The 12,810-nt window shown below is 41.7% G+C and overlaps 1 protein-coding gene across 1 annotated transcript in view; it reads right to left on the bottom strand.

Annotated features, from left to right (window-relative positions):
- Positions 1–914: 914 nt before the first annotated feature.
- LOC111171265 (tripartite motif-containing protein 43) overlaps positions 915–12,810 on the bottom strand; it is a 46,587-nt gene continuing 34,691 nt past the window's right edge. Inside the window, exons 4-10 of the mRNA XM_089915471.1 lie at positions 8,824–11,183; positions 6,783–7,197; positions 5,800–5,895; positions 4,297–4,527; positions 3,527–3,549; positions 2,902–2,999; positions 915–1,780 (exon numbers count right to left, since the gene is read on the bottom strand). Of these exons, the coding sequence (XP_089771597.1) occupies positions 1,281–1,780; positions 2,902–2,999; positions 3,527–3,549; positions 4,297–4,527; positions 5,800–5,895; positions 6,783–7,197; positions 8,824–9,041 (1,581 nt within the window). The 5' untranslated portion in view covers positions 9,042–11,183 and the 3' untranslated portion in view covers positions 915–1,280. The remainder of the gene's footprint in view (positions 1,781–2,901; positions 3,000–3,526; positions 3,550–4,296; positions 4,528–5,799; positions 5,896–6,782; positions 7,198–8,823; positions 11,184–12,810) is intronic.

Here is a 12,810-nt window from a genome sequence, read left to right as displayed (position 1 = left end):
GGCTCCGGACGCGCAGGCTCAGCGGCCATGGCTCACGGGCCCAGCCGCTCCACGGCATGTGGGATCTTCCCGGACCGGGGCACGAACCTGAGTCCCCTGCATCAGCAGGCAGACTCTCAACCACTGCGCCACCAGGGAAGCCCTAGGATGCAGTAAGTTTTATAACGTAGGCTGGATAGTAAATTTAATTAACCAGTATTGAAAAACTTATCATAATATATTCAGGAAGTAGATTTAGTGGTGGAATTACAATGGTGAATATACAATTCAGTGTGGGGCAGCAACATTTAAATAAAAAAACCAATGCTCTATTGTATGATGATAAAATGGGAACAGACAATGTTCCCTGTCCTAACATCTCATCCTTCGTGGCCTAGGTGATGATCCTAAGTAAAATTAAAATAATGTAAAAGAATAACATAAGACCACCATGATTGCAATAAACACAATCACCCTCACACTTCTAGTATCTACACTAACAGAGCCTCCAACACACAGATGCACTTTTCCGAGATAATTAAAAATCAACTGGGCTCAAGCTCAATGTGTGTAATCTAATCAGTTTTTGACATCCACCTTCAAATCCTGAAAATTTAAACTTTTAGATTCTAGTCCCTAAGTTTTATTGCAAATCTCCTTTCCAATAAGATAATTGTTTTCTCTATTTATTAATTTATTCAGGCAAAGATTTGTTCAGTGCCCCTCATGAGGCACTTCCTTTCTTTAGGTCTTTTCCCTTATATTATTGTAAAAGAACAGGACCTGCAAATTCTGGGTTCTCTAAGAAAAGAAGACTTAGCCCCGTCTCCAGGGTCAGTGGAGATTTCTCTGTCAAATCGGTTTTCACCCTGAGGGTGAATTGATGTGTAGGACAGAGTAGATCATGAGGAAGGAGGAGAAAGTTGGGGGCTGACATGGGTCTGGTTGGTGACCACGTCTGTCCATGCTGTGTAAGCCCTGGGTTCCTGTACTGGTATCAGGAAGTGGGAAGCACACGCCCACACTTCGGTGAGTTGAGCAAGCTCACAACACAGGTGAACAGCCACGTCACATATTCCAGACAAATGTCTGTCAGGCAAGCTTTTATTGTCAGGAAGATGGAAGACACCAACAAAATTTGCATTTGACACTGTCTTTATAACAAATAGCAATAAAAGGAGGTTCCATTGTAGTAGAAAGAGCCTAAAGACAATGAAGTAACCTTGATTTGCTGCAGCTGAGAAGGGTTCCCTCAGAGAAGGAGTCCTGAGCATCCAGTCCGGGTCCTGACTTAGCCCTGCTCACGGGTGGCCAGTGCAAATGAAAGGCCTGACAGGGAAAGTGAACAAGCCATCCTCGTACCTCCAAAGGAGGGAGCGCCTGGCAACGTCCACAAAACCCATACTCCCACTGTCAAAATCAAGGAACACGCCAACCCTGCCCTGAGGTTTCTCTATGTACAGAGGAGTGTTCGGGATGGTGGTCCAGAGACGGTAATGATGACCCTCCTTCACACACACAAGGAGAAAGTTGTCCCTGTTGGATTCCTTCAGTATGCCGTCATCCTTCCTTGTCCAGGAATCCTTACACACGCCTACAGCCCAGTCCCAAGAGCTGTCCACATCCACCTCCCAGTACTGTTTGCCAGAAGTGAAGCCCCGGGATCCCCATGCAGCAAAATACTGCGATGTTCTGCCATCCAAAGACACATAGAGGGTGTCATGCTCATACTTCAAACTTCTTGCATCATCAAACAGCCTGATGTGCTGGCTGCTTACTTCATTATGGAATGAAATTGTTACTGTGGAGAGATGAGAGAATACTCCAGTCAAAATCAATGTTAAAAATAAAATTATGTCTATGAGAGAAGAGGGTCCACCTAGGGTCTCACTGGGAGAAAAAAAAAACTCCTTAAGATTATAAGAAGTGCAGTTCTAACTGGAAACATTGGATTCAAATCTTGCCGGGATATCTGCTGAGGAAACGGATAACTAGTTACCATGGAAAACACTTCCTAAAAATTCAGAGATTATACACGATAGGTAGGTCATGGCTACTTCTGGCTGGGTACTTTTCCTGACAGCTAAAAGACTGGACACCGGGCACTGATCACCAAGACCATGACAATATAACTCACCTCCACCTCCACTACCACTGCTCAGGGAAAAAAAATACATTGTAGAGTAGAGAACTGGTGATCATTCTAGCATCTCAGTTAAGTTAGCAAATGGACACTGCAAAAACAAAGCCTAAGGATGGCTTCTTAAAAGTGGTTTCCTTGTAGGAATTTCCGCCTTTGATATGTGGTTCCAACGTGAGGCCTAGTCTTCCACTTCCTGCTACGTTACCCTCCAGAGTTAGGTTGATCATGAAGCTCTATGTGGCTCATCAACCACCAATTTGCTTCCTTGTTGTTGTTCACAAATCCTGGTTTCTGCATCTAATTTTTGTGGCTTATATATTTTTTTCTGATTATGTCAATGGAAAAAAACACATCATACATTCAATTGCCAAGAAACTTTCAAGCAAAAATGTTTTTGACCTCTAAGTAACTGCACTTAGACCCTGAAATTGGAGTATCCTGGATTAATAACCCTTTTTCTAGAATTCAGTGAACAACTGACATTGTATGTGATGCTATTTCTAGGGCTCAAGGAGCCATTTTTGGAGCATGCCCTTTTTTTCATTATAGAAATTATTTATCAAATTTATGAGTAAGTTATAAGGCCTGAATCACATCTATCCCTGCACCAGCCTGCATGTATTTTGTAAGGATTTTAATGACTCTGTGACTACACATGTCTATACCTGCCTATTTGCAGGCTGTTCTGTACAAGGTGAGAGATGAAGAGGGAAAGATTGTCTGTGGAAACGTTATTGAAGGACCTTGCAGGGTGGACACACCGATGGGGTGACACTCACCTCGGAAGCGGTTGAGCCAGTCCATCAGCCCAGTGATGGGTCGTGCACGGAGTTCCGGCAGCAGAGGCTGAGGCATGTGCAGCTGTGCTGACTCGCTCCTGTCAGGAGGAAGACGCGGTTAAACTTTCTGCTGGCCAGGACTTCTTAACCACAGCCTTTAAGAAAAAGTCAGCATCCTTCAGCTCAACTCTCTTATCAAAATCCTTTTCTCCACAATCATGGGATGGGATCATGCCTTTCTTAGGAAATTTTTTCTCACTTTAATTCACGACCTGATTTCACCCCCATTTCTCAGAGACACTTGCCTCTCTCACCTAATGCTTGGGAAGTACTAGTCCTTGCAGTTCAGTGTGTTTATGATTTTGAAATTTAAATCAGAAAAAAAATGGCCTTTTAGAAACTTCTGCATTGAGCTCTGCAGCACATACATCTCTAAGCCACAGGAGCAAACTTCTGATGCTCAGTTCTGATGCAAACGGAACAGGAAATCATACTCAGCAAAACAGGCACCACACAAGCACACACAAGCCATGTAGTATTATCTAGTAAGTTATGTGTTCCCTTTGTTAAATGCAGCTTGATCTCTTTCACAGCGCCCTGGTCAGCATCACAAGATTAGACTTACCATTTCAGTTTGTCTCCCAATTCCTGTCAAAAATAAAATAAAAAAATATAAGGTTAGACTTCTTCATAAATAGCCAACCAGGATTTGGTTTGGGGAAAACTTCAGAAGACATCTAATCACCACCACAAGAAAACAGTCTGGAAAATCCGTTTTCCTTTTTCTCCCTAAAGAAAATTCTGGCACGATGTGTTGAAAGAATCTAAATTCTTAATAAATTAACAAACCTGAGGGTGAAAGAGAAAGAGCAAGAGAGAGAGAGAGAGAGAGAGAGAGAGTGAGAGAGAGAGTGAGAGAGAGAGAAAGGACAAAGGTAGTGATTGTGCATTGCTGCAACCCTCAGCTCTCTGTAAATTCGTCTTTCCTAGGGCTTGTCCAAAAGGGTAATATGCCCCTCCAAAAAGGCAACTCAAACCTAGGATATCCCAACAGGAGGTGGAAATATATGACCTTTGCCAAGTTTCTCCCATTGCCCAGCTGGAGATCAAAAAACTGAATGACAATACATAAGTTGTTCCTTTCTGGTTTTGACAGAAGCAAGCTACAAAAGGAGATTTTGAGAAGGGAATATTCCCGGGGAGTCTCCATAATAACAATTCTGTAAAGCTTGTTCAATCATGGTTTGGATGAGTTGCATTTCATCTATAATATTTCCAACTAGGAGAGACTCCCACCTTAGAATGCAAGAGATGAATAAATATCCCCCTGGTACCATTTAATGGTCATTGAAGGTGTGAGCTTCAGATAAAATATTTTCAGTCCTCAGTTCTTACCTGGAGCAGCTCCACATCTGGTTTATAGGACATTTTCATGAGCTCTTTGTATATTACTTTGAGGTCTGTCTTCTTTCCACTCATTTCCTCTTGTCTTTTTCTGATTTGCTTACAAATCTTTTGGCTTTCTTTTACAATACTCCCTAAGTAGTAATTTTCTTCCTCCTGAAGAAATGGAGTTACCATCTGATAAGTTTTCCTAATCATGTCTCCATATCGATACACGTAGAACTGTTGTGAGATGGATTTCAACCGCATTTAGTTTGCTCTGATCCATGTTCTCTCCGAAGAAGCTACATCCATCCCAAATTCGTATCTTCTAAGAAATCAATTTATTCCTCTTTCCCTCACTTATTTTTCATTGTTTTTAACTACATCAAGAGCCAAACCCACCCTTTCCTCAAACCACTTTCATCAAATTCATGAGTTCCTGAAACATCTGGAGAAAATCTTTTCATGGATCATTTCTTTCATATGCCTGCTTTCAAATCTGAAAGACCCCATGCAAGCAATTGAAATGTATGGGTGATTCCTACTTCATATGCAATATCCTCACCTCAATGTTAATAAGTAAATTCGTTTCTCATCTCAAACCTCCCAAACTCCACAGCCCGAGTTTCTCTCTGAGCAGCCATGTTCCATTTTACTCTCAGGGTTAGTATCCTCAGGAAAGATCTTCCTAAGAATCTCACCTACTGCCCTCAAACAGGTGCCAATCCCCATAGCCCTTTCTTTCTGCCCTCCCTTTTTGTATAAACAGGTTCTGTCCTCCCTCTGAGGCCACAGCCTCCTTCCCATATTGTTTGGAAGGTCATTCATCCTCATTCCATTGCATATTCCCTCTCAGTATTGATGGATTGACTTTCTCACTCTCCATCTCTGTCTTTCTCCTTGTTCCTTTTCTCCCTGAGGTTTTTCTTTAACATGTCACATTTTCTCCTACTTGAATTAATGTCACTCTCTAGCTAGTGAGCTGTCGCTTTTCACGATCACAGGCACACCCCTTAAATTCCTGTTCATGTCTCCTTTGTATCACCTGGGCTCATGTACTAATCAGACTGAAGCACTTGTGGTTCCCAATGATATGCCCTTTACTTTCTGGAATGTATGACTTACAGAAATCTGTGCCTGAAATAACCCACGGATTTTTAAACACCCACTTGATCTTCAGACGTGGGATTGATCTTAAACATGAGAAATTTTCCCTGGGATCCCGAATCATGGGTGTGGAATCATCCACATCACTCCATGTGCCTCCACCTTAGCACTTGTGCCACATTCTTCTAGTGGATTTTTGTTGTGGTTACTGATCCATCAGATTCTAAAAAACCCAAGAGGCGGGTTTTGTGGGTTCAAATGATACATAGACAACGTTTTTCAATGGTGCTCAACCCATTCTCAGAATTTCATGGCCCATGATGATTTCACCTCAATTATTCAGGGACAAGTTTCTAGCATGTCTGCCTCAACTTGTTTCAAAGAGAAATACATGCTCATTCTTACCATCCAAGGGTCAGTTCCTCTGCCATTTTTCTTGAGATTTCTTTCAATCTCTTGGATCTTTTCCCATAAAGATCTCATTTCGTTTGCCAGCTTCTCCTGTAAAATAATTGAATTTTAACACCAGAAAAGCAAATAGATTGGGATTTCAGAACCCAAACGATGGAGTGTACCCAGGGATGTCAGGTACAGGACCTAGAGGAAGACTGGAAGGACCGTAACAGATCACCACATTCCCCTATTCTGCCTCACTATGGATCAGTTTTACAAGATTCCACACTACAGAACCACACACCATCAGGGAATCTTAGATCTCGGGAAAGGAACAGGATTTTCTTGAGCATGGCTAATTTTCAGGTAGTTTGGCACCTTGCATCAGAATTTGGATGTAGTGATGCTCGCTGCCTGCTAATTCCAATGTACTGCATCTTCCTTCTTTGTCCAGAGTCAGGAAACCTGTAGCCAATGGAAAAGACTTTTTGCACTTGTAGATTTTAGAGCCAAAGACTCTTTCTCAAAATGAAGGCTTTATAGAGCCTTGAGCATAATAATGTATCACCCAAAGAAATTCAATTAACTTTATCACCCAGCCATTGGATACAAGTTCCATAAAGGCAAGTAAGCTGCAGCATTTTCTTCATAACTTTGTCATTGCTAACTTGGTCCGTACCTGGCACTCAGTAAACAGAGGGTTTAATCATCATTATGATCATAATATCCTTCTTAAAAAAATATTTATTTAATTTATTTATTTCATTGCACCAAGTCTCAGTTGCAGCTCGCTGCCTCCTTAGTTCTGGCATATACACTCTTTGCATGCATGTGGGACCTAGTTCCCTGACCAGGGATTGAAGCTGGGCCCCCTTCATTGGGAGCATGGAGTCTTAACCACTGTGCCACCAGGGAAGTCCTCGTTGTAATATCCTTTTAATCTCTTGGCTGTACCATCCTGCAGCTCTCTACGTGCTCGCACAGACATCACTCACCCAGCATTCCTCAGCAGCCTCTTCCGTGGAACAGTGTCTGTGAGCCCTGTGCTCCTGACCTTGAGAGCAGACCAAACAGAGCAAGCTCTTGTTGGCTTCACAGAAGATCTTCTTTGTCTCCTTATGGGTCCCACACATATGTCCCTCAGAGTTCAGGAATTGCCCGAGATTTGCTTTTCTGGCAATGGACACCAGATTCTTCAGAAGAAAACTGGTTTTGAGGTTTGTCTGCTCTGATCGTTGCCTGCACACTGGGCAACTGGCAGGGTCTTTGGCTTGCTCCCAGAAAAGACAGAGACAGGACCTACAGAAGCTGTGTCCACAGCCTATGGTGACTGGGTCTAGAAGGTAATTCAGGCACACGAGGCAGGTGAGCTCTCTCTGGAAGGCTTCTGGGATGTCTGAGTCCATTTTTCTGAGGGAAGGAAATCAGGAGTGTATTCCTCTACCCCAAAGACAAAAAAGGCCCAACAGGAATATCAGACTCAGATTGTCACTGAACAATACACTGCTTTAGGAAGGATTTTTCACTTGACAGAGATGGAAAACTGAGACACAAAGAGAACTCTCAAGAGCTGCAGAAAATTTTCCCACCTGCCAAACCAACACAACTTCTTGCCCTCCTTTCCCTACCTAAAGGAGAACCTCAGGTTTGTTGAGATCTTATTTTCCTCTAGATGACATGAGCCGAGGAGTTTGACCTAATTTATAGCTCTGCGTGGTGGGTCCTGATTGCCCTAAACAATCAATCATGATGCTCAATGCCAGTCATTGATTTAGCGCCGCATACTTGACTAAGCTTGTATTTTTATTATTTCGTATAATTGTCAGGCATTTTTCTTTGGATGTCCTTTTTTATCTCATTCTGAATCTAGATCCACACTGTTTTTCTTTGCAAATCACTTTCTGAATAATTCAGAGATAATGAAGAGGACCCTAAACATTGTCAGATTGGATCCTATTCTAACCAGAAGCAACTTACATGGATATACTAATCGGTTGAGTATGCCTTCCTGTCTTATCTGTACCAAACTCATCAATCAAGCCAAAAATGAAAGAGAATGGTTATATCTTCTTAGTCTTTAAAAGTGTTATCAAGGGGCTTCCCTGGTGGCACAGTGGTTGAGAGTCCGCCTGCTGATGCAGGGGACACGGGTTCGTGCCCCGGTCCGGGAAGATCCCACATGCCACGGAGTGGCTGGGCCCGTGAGCCATGGCCGTGGAGCCTGGGCGTCCGGAGCCTGCACGTCCGGAGCCTGCGCTCCACAACAGGAGAGGCCACAACAGTGAGAGGCCCGCATAATGCCAAAAAAAAAAAGAATGTTATCAAGCATCCCTTTCACCTTGTGGTAAGATGCAGTTTGCATGTAATGGTAGTAATCAGCGTCAATAAACAAATCATGCTTTTTAAAACTGATTTTGCTAAATTATTGGGTCCTAGTGTCTGTAATAGTTAAGTACAGAGGTTCCTCAAATTTCTTATATTTCTGTATGTACACAAGTGTCACTTTTCTCTTGCCCAATCGTTTCTTAATTTCTTTAAAATTTCAGTCAGAATAACCCACATTTCTGAAGAGACAAAGTTTGCTTCACTTTAAAACAATATTTTCTCCCAAATTATTGCATGCATTACCTAGTTCTGTTGTGTAGAATAATATGTCTGCTGTGTATACAGGCACACTCCACTTTTAATAGGCTGTAATAGGTACTGCACGTGAAGTCAAATAGTCCTAAAAATTATCTTTAGGCTCTACATCAAACACAAACAGATAAGATATCAGAGAACCACTTTCTGAGTCTTTGTAATGCATAGGAATAACTAAGAGATGAACAAAATCAGATAACTAAAACTAATCACCATATTAATTCCAATATGTATGCCAAGACAAGATGGCAATACAGAAATACAGTCATTTCACTAAGTTGGCACACAAGATTATTTCAATGAAACAGCCTCAATTTTCTGTTAACATTAGGAAATTGTGTTTTTTTCCCCTCAGGAGAGTCCCATGAACTGCTCTATGGTGAATTGTATACTCACTGAAAGTGCTGTAGAAACAATCCTCGCTGGAGAAGTAATAAGACAATGTCCGCTCGGGGATCAAGGCTTCCAAGGGTGGTAGTGGTAGCTCTCAGAAGTCTCCAGAGCCAGGTGAGCTCCAAACACTGGCTCTCAGTTCTGGAGAAGAATGAGTTTGGCTCCTTTAGTGTCCTTACATTGAGCTCTGAACCACACCCGATTTTCCCAAGTGATTGCATTTCACCAGTCTTCTAATAGGGTTAATATGGATGATGAGATTTCCTGACACCTAGGACAAGGCTGCTTTAACACCTTGGATAATCTTCATAAACCCATCTCTGCAAACATCTTCTCACCAAGAACCACTGATTATACCACAAAGCCACCCTCAAGTGGGCCTTCATATGTGTTTCTAGATATCATGGATTTTTATTTTTAACTTACCAAAGAAGTTGGAAAGATGATTTCATCACTTGGAGAGTTTAGCAAATGTCTTGGAAAACTTGGAAATCTGATCAAGCTCCCTAGTGTCTCCCAGCAACAACAGGACAGGAGATTCTCTGCCTGTTGCTCCACAACCCAGCTCAGGGGGGAGAGTAGAGAAAGGCCCGAGCACAGAGACCCCTTTTGGACAATGTCATGTATAGTTTGCTTTGGAACAAAACATAAACAACAATAACCACAATGGGAAAACTAGGACAAAGAAACATTTTGAAGAAATAACACATACCCTTACCTTCCTTTCCTGATATATTTCTCACTGAACAATCAACTTGAGAATGCAAAGTTTTTGGAAGGAGTGAGAATCATGACCCTGTCTTGAAGTCTTCCAAGATACATGTACTATATATATATATATATATATATATATATATATATATATATATATATATATATATATGTTTCCAGTGGTTGATGCTCCTAAATGTTTATGAACATGATTTAAAAATGACCTTGAACTGCAAAAGCACAACCTCTCTCTCATGGGGGACCACAATTTTTACAAGCATTCCCAAGGTCATTATTTTTCAATTCTTAACCAATTTCCCTAGCACCCTTCTTTTCTAAGTGAAGTATGGCAATATAGGTTAATTACTACAATAATAATTTGTGTTCCCAATTAGTCATAAAGTGGTTTTGGGAATGCTGACATGAAAGTGATTTGATTTTATTTCTCTGTTTTTCTATATTTTACATATTGCAGCAGTCCCTAAAATCAGAGCACCAGATGCAAATGTACAGGTTTCCTCTTCAGGAGACACTGACACTCTGGATCTCCTCAGTGGAAGAGGTTGAAGACAGCACTAGCCCAGAGTTCCCTGGAGAGGATGACATTGGGCCTGTAAGTGTGTGTTTAATTAGGAGCCTGCCCCTCAAGCAGCAGCTAGGAAGACACATAAGTGTAAGCTCTCTAGTTTAAAATCACGATAAAAGACTTGACTTATGTCTGCAAAAGTGCTTCATGGTATCACTTGGATTAGTTTAGTGCCTGATTGAATAATCAGAGGTGTGTGCATGCTAAAACATGCTGCTGCCTTCACTTCCCCCTTTGTAGTCTAGCCCGGCCAAGTTGGCATGTCAAGAAGCCATCATGAGGTTATATGCTGCAAAAGTTATCAAACATAAAAATAAGTCTCCTTGGTCTATTTTATTATTCAAGACCACCCACAGAATGAATGCCCTAGATATATTGATACATTCTGGAACTCACTAAGTTGATCATATTACTACACATTTCTGATTGCAAAGGTAAGAAACTAACATTTTGGCTTCTAAGTTTACTGTCTGTGAACTTGACTGACATCAGTGAATTTCTATTTTTAATTTTATATCATTCAGTATTGTGAATTGTTTTGCAGTGATTTTTGTTGTCATGTGGAATCAGCTCTTTTAGAATATTAATAAATTCCATTGGTTGAAAACATACAAGAGACCATAGACTAAGTCAGTAATTACCAGCTATTGTCACTGACGTAACAGGTTAATAATAGGTAGTATATTTTGTTCAGTGATATCCAGCATTTCAGAAATTTTGACTGATTTCTATTGATTTAGCTATTGAAAATGCAGCATCATACATTCTTTTGTACATATATCCTTGTTTGTGAGAATTTCTATTGGAAAGAATGCTCAAGGTGATGTTGCTGAGTTAAAAGGATATGTGGATATAAGCTTTTTTTTTTTTTTTTTTTTTGCGGTACGCAGGCCTCTCACTGTTGTGGCCTCTCCCGTTGCAGAGCACAGGTTCCAGACGCGCAGGCTCCGCGGCCATGGCACGGCATGTGGGATCTTCCTGGACCGGGGCACGAACCCCTGTCTCCTGCATCGGCAGGTGGACTCTCAACCACTACGCCACCAGGGAAGCCCGGCTTTAGTGATTTCTAAAAGAAAGAAAAAAGTCACAGCTGAAGAACCTCTTTTTGTCTTAACACTCCCAAGTAAATTAACTCACAGGCCAGGAACATGGCAGCGAGGCTGCAGAGGCAGGGAGGAAAATAGGGTAGGTATTCATTAACTTTCTATATAATTCTCCCAGCTCATCATGAAATGTGTGGCTTTTGTTTAAGCATGCTAATGTACCTCTATCCCTCTAGTGCCTGATGCATGTCTCGTGTAAGAATACCGCCTCATTTCTTATATTGCACCCTACTTTATTATATTACACGTCCATATTAAAACACTGACCAAAGTGAGGCTACTTATAGAATTTGCCATCTGCAGCCCTCAAATTCATCAAATGAGGGATAGAAGTTACAAGAACAATTCCAATAGGTCTTCTGCCCACTTTAGAAATTTGTGGCAAGGAGCTAATATTTCACCTAAATTAATAGGTAAAATAAACTTTTAGATATGCTAACCACCCAAAGTTAGATGTCACAGGTTAGTTTCCCTGGGAAGCAGATTAACTTGCAAAATGTTTAGTAAAAAGTACCCATGGGATCCACACCTATGGGCCTGTGGAAGGAAGGAGATGGAAACAGGATGGGGTAGGGAGAAACGGATATGCAAGGTAAGCTTAACAACAGTTTCAGCTGACCCCATGGGGAGCTCTGTAGTTATAAGGATCCTTCAGCATTGTCTCAACTTGGGTCAACACAGCCAGATCTTTATGCCCTGATATGTACTAGAGATTTCATGTGGGCCACCCCTCGAAGAGTGTGTGTTTGGGCAAGGTGGCGCCATAGCTGGGGTGATCTCTGAAGGGGCTTGTGATTGACGGTCACGACTGGCAACCCTCTCAGCTGTCAGGGTATTGAGTCCTTCACTGATGGGGCATCTGGAAAGCTCATCAAATGTCCACCCTCTAGGATGTCTGTGTGTCCAAGACTATAGCTGGTAATATAGAGAAGATAGATGCATAAGATATTTAAGATATGCTTCTCTCCCTTGAGTAGAGAGTAGAAGAGACTATGTAACATGCCCATTCAAGAGGAAGTAGAGTATATTTGAGTCAATTCAGACACTTGGGAGTTGTGTGAGCATAACTCTTCTATGGCTCAAATTTTTACTTGGAAATTGTAGGTAACAACTGTATTAGTTTTCTGCTGCTGTAACAAATTATACAAATTTAGCAACGTAAGACAACACACATTTATTATCTCACAGTTATCTAGGTCAAAAGCCCAGGTGGGCTTGGCTGGATTCTGGGCTCCGGCTCCCACCAGGTGGAAATCAAAGTGTCCACAAGCCTTCATTCCTTTCTAAAAGCTCTAAGGGAGAATGCATTCCTGCTCATTCAGGATATGGGCAGAATTCAGATTCTTACAGTTGTAGGACTAGGGTCTTCTTTCCTTTGCTGTCATTGGAGGGCTGCTCCCAGGTTCTAGACACCAGATATATTCCTTGGCATGTGGCCCCCCCTTACTCTATCTTCAAAGATAGTAACAGTGGGTCAAGTCCCTTTCATGCTGTGGATCTCTCCTGCATCTTCTTCTGTCACATCTCTGATTGCCTTTAGTGTCTTCTTTTTCCACTTTTAAGGGCTCATGTGATTAGACTGGGCCCAGC

The sequence above is a fragment of the Delphinapterus leucas genome, chromosome 7 (genome assembly GCF_059928025.1).
Source record: "Delphinapterus leucas isolate spDelLeu-1000000601 "Yukka" chromosome 7, BTC_Dleu_Yukka2, whole genome shotgun sequence".
In the NCBI taxonomy this organism is placed as follows: Eukaryota; Metazoa; Chordata; class Mammalia; order Artiodactyla; family Monodontidae; genus Delphinapterus; species Delphinapterus leucas.
This window is presented reverse-complemented; position numbering and strand designations above follow the sequence as displayed.